Source organism: Sphaeramia orbicularis, chromosome 5 (genome assembly GCF_902148855.1).
Source record: "Sphaeramia orbicularis chromosome 5, fSphaOr1.1, whole genome shotgun sequence".
In the NCBI taxonomy this organism is placed as follows: Eukaryota; Metazoa; Chordata; class Actinopteri; order Kurtiformes; family Apogonidae; genus Sphaeramia; species Sphaeramia orbicularis.
Window position 1 is genome coordinate 25,882,427 of NC_043961.1, and position 26,028 is coordinate 25,908,454.

The 26,028-nt window shown below is 34.8% G+C and overlaps 1 protein-coding gene across 2 annotated transcripts in view; it reads left to right on the forward strand.

The window, feature by feature from the left end:
- cpne5b (copine Vb) overlaps positions 1-26,028 on the forward strand; it is a 157,718-nt gene that overhangs the window by 15,427 nt on the left and 116,263 nt on the right. For both annotated transcript variants that reach the window (XM_030135190.1, XM_030135188.1), the window contains 2 exons: positions 23,313-23,353; positions 24,177-24,223. In XM_030135190.1, the coding sequence (XP_029991050.1) occupies positions 23,313-23,353; positions 24,177-24,223 (88 nt within the window). The remainder of the gene's footprint in view (positions 1-23,312; positions 23,354-24,176; positions 24,224-26,028) is intronic.

Below are 26,028 nucleotides of genomic sequence, written 5' to 3' on the forward strand. Positions count from 1 at the left end.
TAGTAAATATCGTTAAAGTTTTGTGCATACGTCCAGTGGAGAAGCCACTGCCACTACAGTCTTCATTTAACCTTTGGGCATAATATTTGTTGTATTGGTCTCTTCATGAGAAATCCTTAGTTTTCTGAATCATCCGCCTAATTGGAGAAGCCGTTATCCCATGTTCATCTGACGACTGGAGTCTGCACCTATCTGATCTGTTTGCCTGATGTACATATCTTCAAATTCACTGGACTGCGATTACTATCTGACTCTCAGGGGTTTTGTATGATTGCATTAATGGAGTCATATGGTGACTGAGGTATGGCGCTACAGCCTGTGTCCCAACCCAACAAATGCCTAAGGCAAAAAATGTGTTCTATAGGGAAAGACAGATAACTGGCATGGAAAAAAGGCCCTATCAGTTCACTCTATATATTTAAGTGTGCTTTTATAAGCTCACCTGTTCAATGCGTAGTGAAAAAATAGACTACTGCCTAATGCAACCATTAAATATCTGATGTTGTATGTGGGTGGCACAGTGGTTAGTACTTCCACCTTACAGCTATAAGTTTGCCTGTACTCTCCACACTGAGTAGGTTTCCTTCGCCATCCTAAACAGGTATACTTTGAAAATTCCCCTGTCGATACCTTTAAGTAAAGTTTTACTGAGTAACTGTGCCACCATTCACACATTTCATGTCTAACAATTTAAAAGATAATCTTATGAGCTACAAAAGCCACAGTTTGTAGCAAAGATAAGGAAGCAGCATCTGGTTTTATGCTAAACAACTAAATGGACTTCATTTCTTGTTGCATACCATATCAGCACATCAGATATGGTGATGTTGAACCTGCAGAGACATCCTCAGACTGTGAACAGATCATGGGGAGAGACAGTTACAATGATGTCACCTCTTTGATGTTCTGGTATGTAGTCTTTATATTTAACAGTTTTACCAAAACCTGTGACTTTCTTGACTTGTAAAATTCAGCTCTAAATTGACAAACATTGTATGTGTAAATGATAGCAGAACTAAAATGGGATTTAAATACAAAAATTTGTTTCTCACCATTGACTATAATACAATGGTTCTTTGTTCTCTGGAGGGAAAAGTCTTTAGTTAAAATGAGATGGTGTGAATAACCTTGGGTGTAGAGCACAGGTGGAGGTGTGTTAAACTTGTGATATAGCCTGTAGCAATTAGGAACTGATGAATGATGACTACTTGCCTAGAGGGCAAATACTTATTCACCCACTAAATGAAAGGATATGCACAGGACATAAACTGCAGTTGAACAGTCAAGGCTTCTTATTGTTAATTTACTCCTAAAGTCACCATTAGTGTCATTTATGAGAAAAGGTGCAGGAAGGTTTGTTATGTACTCTGAAGACTAAAAGCAATAGATGCAAACAGACACATTTTCAGTGGTGCAGACAGAAAATAAGGCACAAACTAAAAAAGCAATATGAGCCCATTAGTCATTTCCATACATTTCAGCTTTATTCTGCCTTACGTCCTTAGATAAATCCATGAGCTAGTTTTTTGAATACACGATATGTGTCAATGTGTTGTAGTTTCACTTCTGAAGTTGGCAAAGTTATCTGAAAGACGAACCATTTTTGCCTGAAATCCGAAGAAAAACATAAAAGAATACAGAGTGCTAAAATTCTGAGCATCACAGCCTCCTGATAAACAAGACGGGCACATTTAGCTGTGTGAACACCACCAATTGTGCATCAGCGGAAGCATCTGTGCTCGGCATATGTGACAGAGTAATGGGAGCTTAATAGCTCTCAGTCAGAGCTATCAAAGAAGGTGAGTCACAGCTGTGGACAGCTATCATCACCTACCAATTAGAAACACTGGACTTTTTTCGCCCCCCAGGACTGTATCCACAACAAGTGATGCATCCTAATTGAATACAATAAAGTAATTTGTATTGGGTGGTAAACCAGCAATGAAAACAAGCACCTGTGATACGATATATCCGATGTTGGTCAGGTCACAACTATAACCCATAAAGACCCGGTGCTACTTTTATAGCAGTTCCAAAACATTTTTTTTTTTCTGTCATATTTAACTTTTCTTAAGTTATTTATCACCATTTATTATAATATTATCCTCTTTATTTTGCATTTTTTCAGTAAAAATCTGGTATTTTTGTATATTTAATTTACTGATCATGTAGATGTTCATAAAAGCTTAGATTAAAGTTGAGGGTTATTAGGTTAGAAACAGAAAAAAATGAGCAAAAGTGACTTTTTCAGTAAAAATGTATCATTAACTGAACACAAAACAAGTGTCTCCATCCACTGTCATTGATTCAACTCCAATGGATTTTACTGGTGAATCAATGTTGTAGAACAGGGGTGTCAAACTCATTTTGGTTCAGGGGCCATACTTAGCCCAATTTGATCTCAAGCGGGCCAGTAAAATAATGACTTAATAACCTATAAATAATGACAAATCTAAGTTTTTCTTTTTGTTTTAGTGCAAAAAAAAAAACAATTAAATTATGACAATATTTACATTTTACAAAAAAGATGTGAATAACCTGAAAAAACAGAAATTTCATTTGAAAAATTAGTGCAATTTTAACAATATTATGCCTTGACTTATTATTTATACATGTACATTACACAAAATGTTACATAAACATTTGGTAACAGGCAGAATGTGGTTAAAATTTTGGATTTTGGAACTAAAATTTGAACAATTTCTACAATATTACATCTCTTATTATTAACACAACTACAGATCACAGTGGATCCATAAATGCACCAAACATTTAGTAACAGGCAGAATATTGTTAAAATTGCACATTTCAGCTTATTCATCTTTGTTTTTATTTATGTATTTATTTGCATTTAATTGTGAAAGAATATTTTTGTCAATGTAAATATTTTCACAGTGCAATGTTATTTTTTTCACTTAAATTTTTTCCACAGAATTTTACACAAAGTAAATTTGTAGTTGTCATTATTTATGGGTTATTATGTTATTTTTTTAGTTGAGATCACATTGGTCTGTATGTGGAACCTGAACCAAAATGATTTTGACAACCTTGACTACTCAGGTTAATTTTTGCACTTTCATCCCGTGAGCCGGAATAGAACCTTTGGTGGGCCAGATTTGGCCCCCGGGCCGCATGTTTGACACCTGTATTGTAGAAGATGATGGTGTTTCCACATTCACTATGGACCCTCTGAATATCCAAATGGGTCATATCTGATGACCATAAAAAGACAACAAACTACATTCTTACACCAATCATTTCAGCGTATTTATAGGATGATGATGAGGAGATGATTTTGGTCACCAGTGGCTGTTTGGATCTTTATGGGTTAAAGATAACATCCATTCTAGTGTATGTGATGGTCACTTTGTGGCTTCACTGGGCCCAAAAATGTCATAGTTGTTCTAATAATTATATAATCTGAGCACATATTCCAGACAAGATGTTGTTAATTTCAATCTGTGGTTCTTAAAATTAGAAAACGATATCTGGTTCACTTCATAATGAGCTCCAGCTGTGGCCTCACTACTTCCTCAAAGTCTGTGAGCTCCACCATGATAGAGTCTAGCATCATTGCATTTCGTTACATTAATATTTAAAGGATTTTATATATAATTGCTTCAGAAAATCCCAGTGAGCTGCTGTCAGTTAATGGTGCTATTAAATATGTGTATAGGCGCAATTAATTTGAGATGAAACTGATTTGCAGCTCACGTAAAGATTAACTGTCTCCTTCTACACAAAACTAAAATCAATTCATAAAAAAGTAAAACTAAAAAACAGTCAGAGGTTTCTCTTGTGTGCATATTCAATTTTTCTCAATATTGTTTCACCTGTTACCATTTTCTAGTGGGTCATACATGACTGAACTCGGTCTGTAGCGTAAATGTGAGATTCTTTGCCTATTCTGAGCCCAAGGTGGTATTTCAGATTTGGCACTGTGTTCCACATTCCTGGACAGAATTACTGGGCAAGATGCTCCTCTGTGGTACAGGAACACTGGAGATGTGTGAAAAATGTGTGGGTGAGATGACTAGATTTGATTATGGAGCTACCAGCGCCCTGAGGGGAAGCAGATAATGGATGAGTGAAAAAAAAAAGTGTGTGTAACTCGGTCTCCTGGACACATTCATAAAGATGTGATTGCATTTTGATGATTTAAGACAGTTATTGTAGAGTATTATATTTGAATTCAAACAAATAACAATAGATGAAGATGTACATATATATTTTCTTTCACCTCGCATAACAATTGTAGGTATTACTGTATTTTGACCAAGCTCTAATCATGTTAGCATTGGTTGAAACATTTGCGTTTTTCTTTTCACACAGTAACAAACTCATCACATTTTGAAATGTTTGTTCATGGTCAGATCTTTTGCACCTTGCTCCAGCCTATCTGCTGTTATAGTGGTGAGACTCTACTGATATGTGGAAATATCACTGTTAAGAGTGCATACACATCTGTTATAATTATGACATCAGACAGGTTTTCCATCAAACTAATTGCAAATATTAACATAATTTTCAAATAATCAGCAAAAGAAAATGCAAATGTATGCACCTTTCCATCCATAACTGTTATTTGAATAACAAAAGTAGATCATCATCATCATCATCATCATGGTTTAAAAGTTTAGCTTATGCTGTAGGTGTAGAGCTAAAGATAAAAATAAATAAATAAATAAGTAAATAATAAAAAAACAAAAATAAATAAATAAATATATCTGATCTTTTAGCTTGTGCTTGTGAACTGAGCCAAAGGTTTTGTCTAACACTATGTCAGTGACACTGGGATTAAAGTTTGATAAAAAAAGGGGTTCATTTCATAAAATATATGCAAAAACATACAAAGCATTGAAGACTGAAATGATAGAGTGGAAGGGGTCTTAAAAAGAAGTCAATAAAACATAACTCTCATCAAAGATAACCTAACCAAGCAGTTATCAACTTTAAAAAAAACAGACCACATCAAATGAAACAAAAGAGGAACATGCGTACCTGATCAAACCAGTAAAGATAAATGGTGACATATAACATAGGCAGTAAATCATACAAAGAATCCACAAATTCCACCTTTCAAACTAGATCTGGTCTAGTCCTTGGTGTGGGCGTCAGTATAAAGCCAGACTCCACTCTCTGCACCACCTTTAATATAATATAATCATCCATCCATCCATCCATCCATCCATCCATCCATCCATCCATCCATCCATCCATCCATCCATCCATCCATCCCATTTTTGTACCCACAAATGATGGGTCAGCGGTGAGAATGAAATGAAACCCACTAAATTGCAGTCCAACTGCCTCTCTGAAAAAAAAAAAAAAAAAAGTCAGAATTCTTGGCAGGTGAGTGAGCTGTCAATCATAACTCAGCATGGCAGATGTAAAAACCTGCTATTTACCCTGAAATCTAATTAATGGAGAAAAAATGTAAAGGTGGACAACCAGATCACTTATTAGAGGCTCCAATTAAAACAGATGAGACCAGAATGAGTCCTGGAAAATAATTATTGATTTAGTATTCATGAAGATAAGTCCATTGCATGTCAATGGGAGCCCCCCTCAGTGGCCATATGTGGTATTACAACTATATGATACTGGGGCTGAGGTCCTTACCCCTTGAAAAAAAATGCAGTTATCAAATGTAACCAACAATTTCAACTAAATGTATTCAGTATAAACAGAAGCAGAGTTTATTCCAAATCCTAATCCTAACAAATTAAAGTGTTATGCATTTTATGTGAGGTTTATGCGACTATAACACAAATGAACTGAACATGTGTAGATGTAGATGATTGGGACCTTTTGACCTTTAATGTGTGGGTTCGATCACCACATGCTTATTTTTGCAGCTTTTCACATGTTTGGTTCCTGACATGTATATTTGTTTCTTTTAATGATTCAGTGAATGAGCCCCTGTCTCCTTTTTGGTTCACACAAATGCGAACACATTCTAATTATTTGCTAAATCTGTTTCCACTGCTCTTATTTACATTTAACTTTTAGCTGTATCAATCCAACTTCTGCAACTTTCTCAAATGTGAAAACTTTTTTGCAATATTTTTGTGCTTTTTAAAACTTTTCCACAGTTGTTTTTTTATGTATAAATATAAAATGTGAATAAAAGCAGTTGGATGGAAACACACCTACGCACATATTGCGTTACATCGGCATGAAACTTAGATGTACAGATGTAGCCTGAAGATCTGAAGATGTCCCTTTATGGCGTTGGTAGATTTTTTTTTTGTTGTTGTTTGACTGCTAGAGTAACTAATTAGTTAAAGGAGTGTTTGGGGCAGAGGAGGGATTCTCACTCTGAGGTGACCCATTTAAGTGATACAATTCCACATTTAAGACTGACCTACTCTGAAGCACTTTCAGAACTTCTTTCTCTCAGGATATTATTTTTACAGAATGTGCTCACTTTCATTTCCATTTGCTTTTCATCTCAAGAATCACGCTGCATTCACTTCAGCATGAAGATGAAAGGGAAAGAGCCATACACATTTCTTGGTTCCTTTTTAAATCAAAGTGAGACACCTGAGCCCACAAATTTAGAACCAAACCTGACTTCATTTTTTTTCTGTGACTTGTCTCTGAATCTGTCAATGGAAACGCAAAGTTCAGTAGAAATAAAAAGTTGCGTGTCATTTTCTAAACGGATACCTGGTGTAGGATCAATGTTGAGGGGCCTTCAGGTCACCAGTGTTGTAACGGATAGTTTTGTGTCCCTGTCCCTGGTCTGACCTTTGTCTTCTTGGGCATCCGTGCAGTCCTTTTGCTTTTGGAAATTTTTTGTGATGATCCCGAGCTTCTGTGTTAGGCTGCGAGCTCACTGTGTCTGTCTGGCAGGATGAGCAGGAATCTCCCCAGAGGAAGTCCTGGCCTGAATAATTCAACAGCTGGTGGGAAAAACGATCCTGCTTGGTTCTGCCATCGATCCAACACTAAAGCAATGCCAGTGCTACAGTTCGGAATCAGGGGATTGAGGCTATGAGTGAGCTTTATTTATAAATTACTGCTACTCGTGGTTTTGTTATAGGCATAATATTGATGACAGAACATTGTTTATCGAGGACCTCTTCACATATATGACGATAAGTGAATGTTTGTATCACAGGCGCATAGTATATACGTCATAGTAAATATTGCTCTACGTGCATCTCACAACAATAACAGTACATTTGTTTCCTCCTCTTTGCATCTATTCATTCTTATCTATTACCTTCCACTTAGATTTTCCCTCCTGCTCTTCTTCCGTTTCCGTATCTTTATCCTTGTGTTCCTCCTCATTCCTCACTGTATTCAATTTCTTCTCTACCTCCATCATCCACCGCTACCATTTACTCATCCCTCTCATTTTGTTTCGCCAGCAACAGTGTTTTTCACTGAAGAGGTGTAAGAATAGTGTTCTTATTGTAATCCATTCTACCTTAAATGTCCTTGAGGAAAACACTCCTGAGCTGTTTGTGCGCATCTTTAGTGATGAACTGCCATTTCTGGATAAAAACCTCTTAGTTTTGTTCCGAATATCTGTCTCATATTTGGATGCACCTTAATGCATTTCTGACCAAAAGGAGTTAGAATGAGGATTTAGAAGCTCGGTTATGGTAAAATGTACATAAATATACCTTATACTGGAAATCCAAAGTCCATAACTATATATTGTGGTCATGCGTAGGTGGCATTTTTAGAATTTGGAACCAAATCTTTGTTTTTGATACTTACTTACATACATACAGTACATAGGAACAGTGATGATGTTAACTTAGGATATAATATATGCACATTTATTCATTTTGATTGTCTAATGTTAGGGACTAAGTAATTTAATACGAAAGCCCAATGAAGTCTTCTGTTTTGATCAATGAAAAGTCAAAATTAGAATCCTATATAGCTTTTGATAACATAAAATAAACATGCGTACTTTTAATTCCCCTCAGTCAAATATAGTGTAAAATTCTGTTGAAAGTTACTGCCCTTTAATTTAGATTAGATTGTCTTTGTGAAAAACTTATTACATACAGATAGAAAAAAGCTCTCAGCTAAATCCAGCATATTTACACAAAGTAATGTTTTTATTTGTGCTGAATGTTCATTAATATGCACTGTCCTCATCAAATAAACAAGTAAATAAACAATAAATGCATATTTATATTTGACAGTGCTCAGGTATAACTGCACAAAGCACAAGGCCATTTGACCTTGAAAAAGTAGGTCAAGGTCATTGATTTTCAGTAGGCTTCCATGCCAAGATGCATCCACAGTATAAATTTGGTGCAGATATGTCAATGCGTTCTTCAGATAATGCGATTATGTCATTGAATGGACAAAACAATTACAATACCCCTCAGCCAAGGGGTAAAAACCGGACATTTAACAAGTGGTGGCTGTCAAATGTTGGTTGATTTTTTTTAATTATTTATTTATTTTTTTTAAAACAATTTTTATTTCTCAATTTTTAACAGTACAAAACAGTCTCCTCAGGTTGAGGAGCAGGAAAAGAGCAAAAAAAAAAAAAAAACGAAAAAAAAAAAACAGATGAAAAGAACAGCCTGTGATGGTGTCAGAATATTAAGGTCCTTTAACAGATACATTTGTCTCTGAATGTCAGCCATTTTCCCCAGTTTTTCATAGAGATTTTCTTTTAACTTCAGTTTATATGTCAGATGTTCCATGACAAGTATATCATCTATGATTGAAATCCATTGTTTATAAGATGGAGCATCAGTCTGAAGTCAGTTCTTTGTTATGGCCTTCTTCCCGGCCACCAGAAGGATCTTGACAAGATAAATGTTGGTTGATTTTACTTAAAAAATAATTTAAGCAATTGCACTTTTGTCAAATAATATCCTAGTCATATTCTAATTGTTGCAGCCTTAAATAGATAATCGTTCCATAATTACTCTTCTGAGTGCATATTTGGACTTATGCCATTCAGATTAATTTGACTGATTCCTCTTCAGCTCAAAAGAAAATAAAAAAAACGCAATTAAAACACTCATGCATTATTTTCAGAATAGTTGTAACTATAAGTATACATACTGTAATTTTATTTGATTCTCAGTGACTCAGTTTGTGATAAATATCCAGTGTTTTCCTTATTTCTTACATGCCTTCCCTCGTCTTCACTTGTGCAGCGTTGCGTTCAGGCAAGAGGTCAAGCACCGAGCTGTACGGGGACGTATGAATACAGTATGGATTCATTCTACACCCACAGACTGTCCTCTTTGCACCACAAAAATACACCCTCAGTGTGAACTTTCCACCTGCAGTATACACATGTGTTTATTGTCTTCTTCTGGCTATAATTCCATGTGAATTCAGTTTTTCATCATCTTACTGTTTTTCCAGGGAAACACAGAAAGCGAAACCACAGGAAGAAACTGTATCCAAATCCCCTTTTGCAACCAACTGGTAATAATCACCGCAGTATTGTTATATATAAGTGTAACTAACAATGTGTAATACGGTGAAAAATGCGTGAAAATCAATACAGCATCTGGAGGAGCGGTTCAGTCAAATTGTAAGCTCCTAAAGTTTTACTTATTACCCTGTGGCTGCATTTTTATGCTGACTTGTGCTATTCCAAGTCAAAAAAAATCTCATCAGCTCAATTTGCATGTCTTGAAACGCCTCTTCAAAAAGAACTACTCATCCCTAGATATTTATCATCCTTTTCTCAGCCTGCACTCAGAGCAGTTAGAGTTGGAGAGCTGAGGAATCTCCCGCAGGTTAGACGGAAGGAGCTGTCTAATTATTGTGCTTTGTGTCAGATCTCTGTAAATAAAGTCAGCCACGTCTGTGTGTCTGTCTAACAGAAGGCTTGTTTCTGCTCCCTGTGCAAGAGGAACTCTGTTATACTCGGTCTATTTCTGATCTAATCTCTCAGGACTTCATTTCTCTTCCCTTTCCCTCCCTCACACACATTCTCACTGACACACATTTTTTCTTCATTTTCTTGTTCTTACATTTGATTTTCTCTTACATGCCTACCCTCTTGATTTCACAAATTCCCTTGTGCACAGAGACATACATACCCAAATCCTGCCCCCACTGCCTCCGCACAGCTCAGATCTTTTCATAACCTCATTTACATGGGGGAAGTTGTGTTTCAGGAAGTTAGTTTGGAACCCCTTCAGTATTGCCAACTCCTTTGAAATGGATTACATAACACCCAATGCAAATCTGGTGACATGTTTTTAAATATTTCATGTCATTGCGGTAATTATGGTATTATGATGCCCCAGTGAAAGGTACGCTCATGTTCTGAAAGCACTGAAAGCCCAGATGAAGGGCAGCTCAGACCAAACAACATTTAATGGAAAAGCTCTTTTTTTGGATCATCAGTGTAACAACCCGGACATCATGCTCAGAGCTTCAGAGCTTTGATTTGTAAAATGCAATGACCTTAACATTAAACTTGAGTAGGATGGCTGTTTTGTGTCAAAACATGAGAAAAAGTCACTGTTAGTATTAGAGGACTGTGTTTTACATGAATCACCAGCTTTGCAGTTTTGCAGACACATCCACTTTGATACCAGTTCTAAAGTCACTGCTGATTCAAGACTTTCTGTGTTGGTTGCAGTGTCTGTATATTGTAGATGAACACCTCATTGGGGAGACAGCTTTTATAGCTTCTCAAATTTAGGGCAGGACGTTAGTTGACTTGGGGCTGATGTGTGGGAAGGCATATGCTATGGGGGTTACATCTGACAGGGTAATGAAGGAACTGCTTTCATCAGGTTTTGTTTTAATATAATCAGGTTGAGCCCCTGATAGTGTCTAAACCTCTATTCTTAAAGGGGTCATATTTTGCTAAACCCACTTTTATTAGTCTTTGGTACATTTATTTGTGTATTTGGACCCTAATAGTTCAAAAAGTTTGAATTTGAACCCTCCAGGTGCTGCAAAGCTATCTTTATATTCATTCAAAAATCAAGTGGATTTCTACAACCTGTTTCAATTCCTTCTTAATTTGTTACATTTTATAACTAGTTACGTCACGACATTTGCACATATAAGGTCAAGACTTTCGACAAACATTTCTCAGAGGATGACATAATTGTTTATCATTAGCAGCGGTTAAAGTAAAAACTGATGATAACGTCCAAACTTTGAGCCGATTACCTAAAATGTTCAGTTGTTGGTTGTATTAATGAACACAAGTGGCTGAACGGGACAGAGCAGCATGGTAAACAACCTGGAGGGGGTGGGGTCATGTGCATTTAAAGGGCCAGCGCTTTAAACGACCTTTCTGGTGTCATTACTCAGAAATAGGGTTGAAGATGGATGTGTGGAGTTGAATTAATGAAGAGTTCAGACCCAAACATAGCATTTACAATTTATGTAGACCACAGGGGAATGTTTTAAAATGCATAATTCCATTTAAAAAAGCAAAATATTACTCCTTTAAGGTCTTGTAACACCTTTCATTCATTTTGTCTGCATGTAATTAATATTTTTAAAACAACACAATCATTATCCTGTCACTTTAACGTCAGCAACTGAGGCTGACTTAATTCATTAATTTCATGCCAGAATTAGTTGTATTTTGCACCAACTGCACCAATGCTAGACTGTATTAAACTAATTAAACTAACTCATCAGGTTATTTGTTCACTTTACACATGGTTTTGCCTGCATACCGCTCACACTGATGGACAAAACAGAGGGAACAGCGTACGTTTATAATCCATTCCACATTAAAAAGAATATGTTCCAGGGCTTTTAAGTGGACGTGAGAGCTTGTTTATTCTCTCTGTATTTTTAGCATTTTAACCCAGACATGGACATTTTCCATCAAATAAACATGCAGGCTTTGTTTTTTACAAAAACATTTTCAGTGCTGAATAAGTGTGAGTTGATGGTGTTAAGGTTATTTAGCTCAGGCGTTGTCACACATTATCTTGTTTTGCTTGGAGCTATGTTTGTTCTTCTACCCTTTTGCCTTTTTTGAATATTACTCCATTTGAGTAAGAGTGATAATAGTTTCTTTTGGACCTTTTTCTGTCAGAGCCAGTTTTAGAAGTGCATAAGGCAGATTTGAACTCTTCAACCGACTGTTCTTATGTGATCTGAACAGTGCAAATAACTGGGGTTGTTTATCAAATCACAGTCAGATGTACAACCTTAGGAACGTAAAAAAAAAAGAAACAACGGAAAAGATTGACCAGCATTGAACTCATCTTGAGCTTGACGTCTTATATGATCACTTATTCAGCTACGATGTAAGAGTAAAAGACCGTTATCATTCACTGTATATGTGTTTGTATTTCCAGGCTGCAGTTACCATGCACTTTAGCTGACAATGAGGTCTAGAACAGAAGTTACACAATCAGACAGCTGTTTCTGTTAATAGTTTAAATAATTTAAAAGGACACATTTTTTTAAAAAATTGTTTAGTGACAGCAGAAAATGACCTCTTTCATAGGCAATTAAAAAAAGCTCACCTCTTTACTTTTTGGTCATTATTACTGTAATCATAGATAATTAAGCTGGGGATATGGAATAATTGCAATGATTACTGAAGGACAATGGTTTTCTTGGTTTACAGTTTATTTTAAACAAGTTTAATTTATTTCATTATTTAATTCAGGGGTGTCAAACTCATTTTAGTACAGGGCCCACATACAGCCAAATCTGACCTCAAGTGAGCCACAGCAGTTTAATAATAGCATAATAACTTATAAATAATGACAACTCTAAATTTTTGTCTTTTCTCAAAATTTTGAAGTTGTTTACATTTCTAAACTATCTTTTGACAAAAAATGCAAATATCCTGAACAACGTGAAATTTCTTCTGAAAAATAAGTGCAATTTTAACAATATTATGCCTCCACTTATCATTTATACATGTCCATTACAGATCTCAGTGGATCTACAAAGGCACAAAGCATTTAGTAACAGACATAATATTGTTAAAGTTTTGGAGCTGTCATTATTGATAGATTGTATTGATCTGTATGTGGCCCCTGACCTAAAATGACTTTGACACCCTTGACCGTTGACATCTTCAATGTAATTTTTTGCACTTTGCAAACTCATTCCGTGGACCAGATTGGAACCTTTGGTGGGCTGGTTTTCACCTGTGGGCTGTATGTTAGACACCCCTTTATGGAGTGGATATGCTCTTCTGCCCTGCTCTTAACCCATAAAGACCCAGTGCTACTTTTGTGGCAGTCCCCAAATTATTTCTTTCTCTATGTTAAGTGATTTATCACTATTTATTATAATATTATCCTCTTTTTAAGTAAAAATCTGGCATTTTCCTATATTTAATTCACTGATCATGTAGATGTTCATAAAAGCTCAGAGTAAATCCAAAGGTTATTATATCAGAAATAGAGGAAACTGAAGACAAATTAACTTTTCCAGTAAAATCTATCATTAACTGAACATAAACCAGGTGTATCCATCCACTGTCATTTATCAACTCCATGGGTTTTTCTGGTGAATCAGTGTTGTAGAAGATGACTGTGTTTCCACGTTCACTACGGAGCCTCTGAACGTCCAAATGGGTCATATCTGATGACCATGAAAAGATGACAAACTGCATTTTTCACCAATTATTTCAGCGATAGGATAGGATCAGTAGATGCTTTTGGTTGCCAGTAGATGTTTGTGTCTTTATGGGTTAAAAACAGAAAATCTGCAACATGAGAAGTTTACTGATGTGTGTCAAAAATATTTGTTTCACATCTTATTGTGCCACCACCATAACCCTGTTATTTTTAATAACATAGACTGCTCATCTATCATGCTGTACAGAAAATTATGTTTGGGTTATTGGATCTCAAAGTATTAAAAAAAGTCTCCTTCCCTGCCAAGTATGTATCAAGAAAAATGACAGAACCCCCAAAAGGAGCGTGGCGCCCAAACTAAACTGCTGTATGTCACTCTTTCTGCTTCAAGCAGAAGACAGAGGATGCAATCCCTCAAGAAATAAAAAGGATATACTGTGTTTAATTTACTGACTATAAAAATGTTACACACTGAGCAACATTGTTTACAGCTTACCCTCCATTGTGTATTATATTAGAGCTATACTGTGTCGGCAGTGGGCATTTGCAAGGCATCTTTATGCTGCTACTGACTTTAAAAAATGGCTCCTAATAAAAGAGGTAGCTGTTCTTAGATGACTGAGATACTGTATAGGCTCTGAAAGAGTTTTCCTCTTCATAAGACAAGATTACATCAGTGTTGCAACATAGGAGTGAGTTAGTGTCCAGAAAATCTTTAACTACATCAATGTAAAAACACTGTACTATAAAAGTGAAGTGTAAATGTTTACTTTCATAACTGATGATGGCACGGAGATAAATCTACTTTAATCATATATTATGAAATAATGAGGTGATTTAACCCCTTAAAACCTAGAAAGTATTTTTGTGGCAACTTCCAGATAAATTTTGCCTCTACATTAAACATTTCCTGCGTGATTTATCACCATTTATTACAATACTATCCTTTGCATTTTGTATTTTCCAGTAAAAATCAGATGTTTTCCTATATTTAATTTACTGGCCATGTAGATATTCTTAAAAATTTGGAGTAGAGTTAAAGGTTTTTGGATCAAAACAGAGAAAACTGATTTAATAAGTGACATTTTCAGACAAGTCTGTCATTAACTGATTATAAAAACAAGCATACAATCATCTTCATTTGTCAAACTATATGGATTTTATTTGTGAATCAATGTTGTAGAAGATGGCAGCATTTCTATTTTCACTACAGAGGCTCTGAACACCAAAACAGGTCATATTGGATGCTACTGAAAAGCTAAAAAAAAAAGCATTTTACCTGAGTTCATCAAACACATTAATAGAATTAGTAGATGCTTTTGGTGTGAGGGTTAAACCAGTCGCTGGTCACATATGAAGTGACTACATGGGACTAAACCTGCACGATGTGAGGAAAATCTATGCAATATGTAAAAATATTTATCAATAAGACAATGACAATATATCTATATACGTAAGTGTGCTATACTGCTGTGAATTTCTGGAACTTTACTCAATAGAAGTCACTGTACGTAGTTGAACGTTGGAAATTGAATCAGACAAGGAGACATTATTAAGTACTTTTTTCGTATTTACATTACTGTTTTGTTTAAGTGAGCCATTGCAATATTTAGTTAAATGAAGGAGCACTTAAAGAGTGTTATTAGTATTCTAACTTTTTAGTATTTCCTATTCGGTTAAACTAGACATATTTTCATTTCAGTATATTTTTTTTCTGTATTTTTCTTTTTTAATTTGATAATGGGCTTTAGAGAGATTACAGGAATAAAGAATATAGTGTGTGACTACTATTATCTGATGAGGAATTTAATGAGGTTCTCCGTTTTTTTCTGCATTAAAGTATGCCATCTTCTCAGGAGGAAATCCAAGGCATATGTTTAATTAGCTTCTCAAATCAGACACACGCAGGTGGGCAGCAATTTTTGGGACTGGCTCATGTTTACTTAATTATTCTACAGATATTGTAAAGGCACCTGCTGTCAACATATTCTGCTTGCAATTGCTTTAGTTGAATTATTTGTCACAAACACTCCCACACCTCCTTTATATGCATATACATTTTTAAAATGAGAAAAATAGCAACCACCTCCTCATCCTCCTCCTCCTGTTTTGCACATTTATATAAAAGAGGAGTACAAATCTTTCTTTTGTTTGCTCCTGATTTTTTTAGATACAAAACAAATGGACTATAGGGATTATTCACTTGAGATTTGCTCAAACTATTTCAGAAAATGGTATTTTAGTGAGTTTTAATGGCTAAAGGTTGACTTGTTGTCTTCGTAGTAATCAAGATAGTGATATAATACTTCACAAAATATCTAGTAGATTGTGTATATTTGCCAGATTCATTATGTTGAGGACACCCAAATGAAAAATAACAATGGAGCAGAAATAAAAAGGTGTTGCTGAATGACATTGTGTGCTATACTTTGGGGGCCACGAGGTGATGAATGGAAATGGTCCAAATGTAACTGAATGTGTTTTCTGAAAAGGTGCTGAATAAATTAAACTCCCCCCAAAAAATTATTATTAGAAACAATACATCTCTGGGACATATTAGCATGCAGCTACAGAGTATTGAACACAACTAGGTTTTGCCAAATACCCTCAGTAGCAGTATAAAATGTGTGATTAGATTGAAATGGCTATAAACACAGAACAGTATGAGCTCTGATTAACTATGTTGCTTTTGTAGCAGCAAATGAATTTTTCATTTCAATTAAGATCAAACCGGGATGACAGACACGTGTGCTTTGAAGGACACTTGCAGCTGGTATTTTCATGCTGCAATGCTTTACTCACTGACAGTTTGATCAGAGAACGTTAGGATTGTCTTTGTGACTTTGAACATAAGATCAACATTGCGTAGTTTTTCCATCAGTAATGGTATTTTACACTTTTGAACACAAAGAATGTAAGGATGAGAAGAAAAGAAAAGGAAAACTGACAACTGAGATTGAAAAAAAAAAAAAAAAAATTGTATCAAGAAAAAAATAGAGGCAGACAAAAACAACAAGCCAGCAGGCTTTTATAAGAGCTCTCATGTCACTGTTGTGACCGAGTGAGCAAAAGAAAACAAGCAGGGTAATAGTGGCGGGTACGCACTAGCCTCAGGCAGACATTATGAAAAGGTCAAGTAAGTATGATAGAGGTGTAACACAGAGGCTCGAAATGTGGGTGGAGGTTGAGATTATGTTGGAGGGAATAAAACACAGTCCAAGAAAAATCCACGTAAATAGAGAAACTGGAAAAGAGCAATGACTGTAAGTACAGAAATAATGTAAAAGCTGAAGTTTACTGTCTCTGAGAATGACATCTGCAAGCATTACAAACACAGAGCTACAGAACTATGTAGAGATAGACCATTTAATAGGCCAATTTTAACCAGTAGGATGGCGCGTTTGAGAAATGCAGCGACGGTGGCCAATACAGTAGGTAGTAATACTGACTTTGACAGAAAATTGCTAAAAAGGTAAGAATCACTCCAACCTAGATTTCATAAAGTACATCTGATGTTAAGTTCATCATTCATTTAGTTTATGACATGAAACATTTAATTTAATTTCACATTTTCGGTGTCAAAATTATTTAGGGAATGGTGAGGAAGATTTTGACTTATTAATCATCTTTCAGCTTTTCTCTGCTCAAAACTATCACCTTTTTAAAAATCCACTATTGATCAACACCTACTTAAAAGGGATATTGTATTAACTGAACAAGTAGGTATGTACTAATCCAATATGGATATAGGATATCAATCTGATACTCACCAGTAAGAGTGGCTCCGATCAATACATTGATGTTGGTTATGTTTTATTCTATTCTAGGAAAATCTCAATGTGCATTTATATATTTATTTATCTTTTAGGGACAGTGCATGAGTCAATATGTAATTGAGGGACTTTTGAACTCCATGGGATATATCTTGCATACATCTTTATTAGAAGTTAAAAAAAAACTAATTTTTTTATGTTCATTATGATCATGTCTTTAAAAATTCCATAATTATTTAATTACGGAAACAGTCACTTATTAATAAATGACTAGATATACTAAAATGTCAACTAAATAACTGTCTGAATTTAATAACAACCACCTTCTAATTAGCTAAGCAAAAATAAAATGAGCTTATTCAAAAAATTTTTTGGTTGTGTTCTTTTTATTGAGTTCAGATAATCATGACAGATTTTTTTTGGCAATATATGAAATTTTATATGGAAAATAACAAATTGTATCTGTGTCTGAGAAATCACTTTCAACTAAGTTACCCATTACAAAAACACCTCTCAAGGAAGTGTGATAATTCCAAATCACATGACCTGCTCCACATGATGTCATTTCCTCCTGAAGAAAACACTACCAAAACTCCAAGATATGCTCTTTCTCCTCTTTCTTAGTTATTTAATATAAAGTTGTGTGTGAGTCAAGTGTGTATTTATCACACTCTTATGTCAACACTGTTACTACAATATCTTTATAAATAACTTTCAATTTAAATTTTACTCAATTGTATATATAATATTTAGAAGAATCTTTCTGTAAAAATGCCATGTGGCGTTATGGTTATGTTGATTTTAGGCCTGAAAACAGCAAAAATGTCAACTATACCTGTCAACTATGTTACCCTGTAAAGGTAACTCAAAAAGACCCTCAGTTATATATTGACCCGCATATTAATGAACATCTACAGCAACTGCAGCTGTAAATATGCCAGATTGTAGCAACAGTGCTAATTTCTATCTGTAGTCCCTAGGTAGATGACAAGAAAGACAGCTGACAAAAGACAAAACATCATAAAAACACACAACACAACACTGTGAGGACAATCTACTGGTGGTCATAGGCTTGGTTTTCCTTCATACTGCACACTCGTCCCTTGTCAAAAAATTGCTGGATCAATAATAGTTTTCATCAGGCTGCTCAATGTTAAGAAGCAAAATATTTGCATATGATAATCCCACACGATCCCAGTGTCTCCAAACAGTGAAGCATATTACTCATTAATTAAAGACTAGCATTGGACCAGTACTTGGTATTGACTGACACTCAGAAAGTCAGAATCTATATGAGAGTTGAAAAGGTTGGATGGAATGAGTGAAAGGTTGCTGGAACAAGCTTTAGGGAAAACTCTGAAATTTCATCATTTAAAATGTCCCTTATAATGAATGCCAAATTTGATGTCTGCTGGCACTCAGATGTGTCCTGTGGGCTCAGAATCAGAAAATAATTTTTGTTTTATGGTAAATCATTTATTTAATGAACTGGTGCTGTCTTGGAATGATGTATTTTCATTCATGAGATGGACCAGTTCATTCTGTGTTTTTGGGTTTTTTGTTTATCCCAGTCTCCATGATCTCCTGATTCCGAGTCTGAATTTCTTCATGTTCGGTTCAAATATCCACATGAGCTTGGCTATAATGCACAAATTCATACACTAACAAGGCCACAACATCTCACGCATATGTAGGATAAAAATAATCTGTTAACATTTTGTATTCAATAAGATCAAATTCACTGTCACATCATAATGTTTGTATAACACATTTTTTCAACACTATACTCCATGGTAAAAATAGTCTTTAGTTGAAAATGCTGTGTTTCTTACTGGAAATTATTCATTGAAATCACACTTGTTAATAAAGTGAGGACTTCCATTTCTTAAAAAAATCAATATATTTTTATTGAATTTCTACAAAGTCTTTACTTTTCCCATTTTTTTTTCTCTTTTTGAGCTGCCCATGAATCTTTGAACGTAAGTCGATAAACAATTCATGCCAGTAAAGTTGGAGTCAACCTTAAACTCTGAAAGATTCTTACACATCTCTAGAATGTCTCTGGTATGTCTAGGTCTTATAAAGAAATAAGTCATATATAACACAATGAAGGGTGACTAATCTAGATTAAAATTAAGATCATAAATATACATTGAACTCTAAAATTTGAAAGAAAGCACTAAGTCTTCTGTTTTCTTTCACAATATACCATGAAAATGTATTATCTAAAAACAGAATAATACATCTGTAGCTATACACAATACAGTCGCAAGCATATTCATTTTTGACTGTAATATGTTTAGTTTGAGATATTTCTTCTGCACGGTTCTACTTCATGCATGAGGCACACAGTAACATTTAGAGACAGTCATTTCACAAGGCTCCACTTGACAGATTAAATGACATAGACTGGAGGGTGCAATGGGGCAGATAGGCGGACAAGCACAGTGTGAAAGAGACCCTCAGCAGTGACCTTTTTGGTCGTCTTTCTCCTCGCATTACACAGACCTGTAATTTTCTGTCTCCAACCTTTGCTGTGAATCAGTGTTGCCTGGATTAAACTTGACTCTCTGAAAATCCTCTAAAAAGGGTGATGTGCGATAGGTCATCTGCTGAAATTTGACGTTAGCTCACATAATTACAACTTACTAATTGATAACTTGGGTTTACAGAAGAAAGGTTCTGATTGCAGTTTATAAATAGTGACATAAAGATCAAATTTTACCCAAAGATGAAAATTATTTTGTGCTTTAATCATTAAACAAACACACATACTGTTAATCAGTCTGGCATTGTGAAAGTTACCAGACCCTGCAATTTTCTGTGCACCAGCTACCCTAATTAATTTTCAGATTCGCAAAACAGAGCCTGACCCAAAAAAAGCCAAACACACACATTTGTTATGGTATTGTTTATGCCACAGAATATTTATGCAATGTCACAATAAATGTCACAACATTTATTTCTGTCTGTACTTGTGTAAATGTTTCACCGAGGTCTTGTATTGATGATGGGAAAGTTGGACCACTGCAGAAAGTCTTCTTCATCACAAACCTAAATATTCTCAATTAGGGGTGTGTATTGGCAAGAATCTAGGACCATGATACGATATATCGCAATATATCGCGATATATCACGAAATATCCCGATACTATTAACAAGGCAATATTTTTGGTTTGTTTTGTTTCTTCTTCTAAGAGATTATTTCCTGGAAAATTTTAATTATAGTAGAAGTATGCACAAGTACTAAACACATTTTTATTTGATCAGAACACGATTTAATACTATATCACAAAACCACTTTTTTTTTTTTTTTTTTACAGATTAATAAAAATAAAATTACAAGTAAAAAACACACAGACCAATAAATAAATAAAATCATGTTTTACAGACATTACAGTTCAACATCCTGCTCAAATGTTCATATTCTATTAGTTGTGAAAAGAATGCATAGTGGGCAGTCCCTGAATCATCCAACATCATAACATTATTTTTGTGCAGTCCTAACAAAGGAACTAACATCTGCCTCTTTCAGACAGTAAAAAGTGCTTTTAGGATGATTGAAATAGCCATTATTTAACAAAACAATGTTATCAGTTTTAAAAAACTACATGCATGACCCAAAATGACAGTGCTACTTTTTTAGAATACAAACAACAGAGCAAAATACCCATATGAATACAGAAATAAAAGAGCTTGCAGGATTCTTCAAAAAATATTAAAAAAAACAAAAACATGAACCTCTGCCATATCTCCATTTGAATAAATACCTAAAAATATCAATACAGAACTTTTTAATATCGATGCATTATCATGAAATGAAATATCACCATATATTACAGAGATATTTTCTAACACCCCTACTCCTAATTGGGTTCAGGTTTGGACTCTGTGGTGTCCAGTCCATGTGTGAAAATGATGCCTCATGCTCCTTGAACTACTCTTTAACAAGCCCAATGAGTCTGTTGAATCTTGGCATAATTTAATCTCATGTTCTTTGATAAATTGAGGGTTATTTTAGAAATGAGAAGCTACTCACTGCTTCAAGTTTGGGTTAAAAAAAACTTGTTGCAGCTGAAAAAATATTAATGACTGCAGTAATTATTTAGGGTGAAGGTCTTATTTATTTGCTGAGTTAAATCGGGGTTTGTTTGTACTTCACACAGATACACCATTAGAAGGAGAATGAATGAGTGAGGTTAATCCTTTATAGGACACTCATTGAAATACTGTGAAATTCAAAATTTCAACCTTAGTGTGTTATTGGATATCGTCATCCACCTCCTCCTCGGTTGCTGTGACAACAGTCTCCCTCCTATTGTCATAACCATTGCTAAAAAGTAAACACATACACGCAATAAAACAGCTCTTATATGTTCATAAACTGACAAAAATCACTCATATTCACTATTTACAGATTCAAAATGTCTATAAAATCTCTGTGAATCACTGTATAGGGTTATAAAAACCAACATGCTTCTTGACCTGACTGAGGTATGGGATTGGCCCCATATTTAATGTTTGCGGAAATTACCAAAAATAGTAAGTTGCCCGATAAAGGGTTAAAGTAGATTCATGCAACTGAAAAACCAAGTGAGGATCTGGCTTATACAACACTATCAGTTCTACATTCATTAACCTTCAAAGACTTATAAGCATCAACAATGTTTAATTAATTTTTGAATCCTAATCCTATCAATACGGTCAAATAATTCCGAAAAAAGGGAGTTTCTTAGCTTTTCAGCGGTATCAGATATGATCCATTTGTACATACAGAGAATCTACCATCTGCTGCAACATGGATTCACCAATAAAACCCATATAGTTTAATGAATGACAGTGTAGACACTTGTTTTTAAATACCTTTAAATATATATTTTGCTGAAAAATCCACTGTTTCTTCAGTTTTATCTGTTTTGATAATAATATTTTAATATACTCTGTGCATTGATGAACTACATCACAGGTGTCAAACATGCGGCCCGGGGGCCAAATCTGGCCTGCTAAAGGTTCCATTGCGGCTCGCGGGATGAAAGTGCAAAAATTAACCTGAACAGACAAGGTTGTCAAAATCATTTTGGTTCAGGTTCCACATACAGACCAATGTGAGCTCAAGTAAAAATAACAACACAATAACCCATAAATAATGACAACTCCAAATTTTCTTTATGAAAAATTATGTGGAAAAAATTTACGTGAAAAAAATAAGATTACACTGTGAAAATATTTACATTTACAAAACTGTTTTTTCACAATAAAATGCAAATAAATACATAAATATAAACAAAGATGAACAACCCAAAATGTGCAATTTTAACAATATTCTGCCTGTTACTAAATGTTTGGTGCATTTATGGATCTACTGTGATCTGTAGTTGTGTTAATAATAAGAGATGTAATATTATAGAAATTGTTCAAATTTTAGTTCCAAACTCCAAAATTTTAACAATATTATGCCTGTTACCAAATGTTTATGTAATATTTTGTATAATGTACATGTATTAATAATTAGTCGAGGCATAATATTATTAAAATTGCACTAGTTCTTCAAATGAAATTTCAGTTTTTTCAGGTTATTCACATCTTTTTTGTAAAATGTAAATATTTTCATAATTTAATTAGGTTTTTTTTTTTTTGTACTGAAACAAAATGAAAAACTTGGATTTGTCATTATTTATAGGCTATTAAGTCATTATTTTACTGGTCTGGCCCGCTTGAGATCAAATTGGGCTAAATATGGCCCCTGAACCAAAATGAGTTCGACACCCCTGAACTACATGATCGATAAATTAAATATAAAAAATAAACCCTGATTTTCACTACAAAATACTAAATACAGAAGATAATATAACAAATGGTTATAAATCACTTAGAAAAGGTTAAATGTCTATTAAATTCATTTGGAATTCAGCACAAAAATAGTTATATGACTTGAAGGATATAATGTTCTAAATTCACCACTGAAGCTCATCCTTCTAATAATAAATTTGTCATTTATTTCCTTTTCCAGGAATCTGCTGGATAAAGACACATTCTCCAAATCGGATCCATGTGAGTATGTTTCTCTTATTTTGTCTGTGCTTTGCTCTCATCCTTGTGTTGATAGTTCAGTCTTTTCTGTCCAACAATTTATTTTTTTTTATTAGTGATAGTTATCAAGACATTGTGGAGAGAAAAACAACACATAAACAAAGGGAAAATCAAACAAATAAACAAACCAAAAACAACAACAATGACAGAGTAATGACAAACAACAATGACAACATCATATTACAATGAAAACAATCATAAATACAGCAACTAAACAATATAGCTTGGTTAGGGGTGATAGGGAAAAGGGGAAGAGGGGAGTGTGAATGAAAGTGAGAAAGAGAGAGGAGAGTGAGGGGGAAAATAATAATTGTTGTAATAATACAAAAATATATACTAATAATACCAGTAGCCTAATTTGCTAGTATTATTGTGGCAGCGGTAGCGGCGGGGCAAGCCACAATACAACAATAAGTTAGATAATTTAATATTTGTAATAATGTACTTGTATCAGTTTCTATCCGTTTTGAGTTTATATGAATTAATTTCAATTAATATGGCTATGGGGGGGCTTTTGGCTTTTGTTTTTAATCCTTCTCCTCTTCTCTTCTTATCAGTGTGGTTTTCATCAGTTACGTTACTTTATGATTTCTGTAAATCTTTGTTGCCATAACTGTTCACTTCACTGGATCTAAAACCATCACACTGATTTCTCACTTGGAATTTTTTTTTGTGTGTGTGTGTTTGTATTTCTCTGAATGCCTGAATGTTTTTCTGTTTTCTTGGCTGTCTTCCTCTTCTAAAAATTCAACCCCTTCTGTCCCTGTTTTGTCCTTTTTCACAGTGTGCGTGCTTTATACACAAGGTGTTGAAACCAAACAGTGGAGAGAGGTAGGTGTACCCAAACACACATCTACAAACACACAAAACAGAACCAAAGGACACATCCAATTAAGCTGTTGCTGCCTACACTGTGTCTGTGGCTACTTTCTGTGTCAGTGTAGGATGGAAAAGGGTTAGACTCTAGTTAAGACACTTCCGTTATTTTTCCATTTATTTATTCTCACTTGGAGTGCACAGTCGTCAGTTCTAATGCTTCATTAAAGCTGTTCAGCCATCACTTGTCTGGAAATGCCATGGAATATGGTCTAATTGGTAACTTCATACAACAAAGAAAACCCCTCACAATGTAATGATTCAATATGTTGACATTTCTGGCACTAAACAACACACCGGGGAGGTTTTAAGCTTGCATTTAGAGTTAGTTTATGTAATTGAAGCAGCATTACTATCTGCTCTCTTCATTTGTTATCCAACCCATCTACTCGTCATTCAAGAGCTGTTAATGTCAACGTCAAGTAAAGCAAAAACTTAACCCATAAAGACCCAAATATACACCGTCGACCAAAAGCATCTACTGATTTAAAATGTTTAATACCTGTTGATCCACTAATCCTATCAATATATTTAAATAACTGCTGTAAATGCAGTTTGTTATCTTTTCATGGTCATCAGATATGACCCATTTGGATCTTCAGAGGTTCCGTAGTTAAAGTGGAAACACCATCATCTTTTACAACATTGATTCAACAGTAAAACCCATGGAGTTCGATTAATAAAAGTGGATGGAAACACTTGATTTATGCTCACTTAATGATAGATTTTGCTGAAAAAGTCAGCTTTTCTTCAGTTTTCTCTGTTTCTGTTATAATAACTGTTAATTTACTCTGAGCTTTTTTGAAATATCTACATCAGTAAATTAAATGTAGGAAAATACATAATTTTCACAAAAAACCCCGCAAAATACAAAGGTTAATATTACAATAAATGGTGATGAATCACTTAAGAAAGGTTAAATTTAGAGAAAAATTCACTTGGGAATTGCCACAAAAGTAGCACTGGCTCTTTATGGGTTAATCATCAAACTAAGGATACAGAATCATTACATCGAAGTGTTAATAAAACTCCTGTTAAAGTTGCTATATTTCACACTTCACTAGCATCTCCAGCACAGCAAAGAACAAAAATGTTCATATCTCAGGTCATTCAGACCTTAGTGAAAAGAGCAAAATGAGCCACTTCACTTATTTGGTTCCTGACTAACACTGTAACTAGGTGTAAAAGGGGTCTGCACCATGCTGGCTCCATTTTGGGCTCATTTGGTAGACTTTACTGTGGAGGCTCATTACCAGTACTTTAAGGCTCCAGATGGTCCCCAATGAATTCAACAAGAAGATGTCTGTTGACTCAGTCAATACTAATTACAAATGTATCTGCACTAGAAAAAGATAGAAGGTGGCAGAGGGCAGCCTGATGCTGTGCCTGGGTTCACTGCATTCTGTGATGATCTCGCTTCAAGTGATGAATTTTAGCAGTCAATTTAACTGCAGTGGAATCTCTGTACCATAAAGTATGACTTACTGACTTCAATGTCGTTTCAGAACAGTGGTATGATCAGAACGCAAAGTCTGTTTTCATCACATGGAATGGTGTGTGGTAAAAGCCAAAAAAATGTGTGTCTGAAGTGACAAATGTGACTTATATAAAGATTTTAGTGCAACATTTTCTAATGCAAATATATTGTGAATAGTAGCAGAAAACCTTTTAGATTTGTTGTTGCAACACATTATTAACAGAGAAGTAAAGCCCACCCTTTTTGGTATGTGAAGAAGGCGGCAGTTTTTTGTAAAGATAGT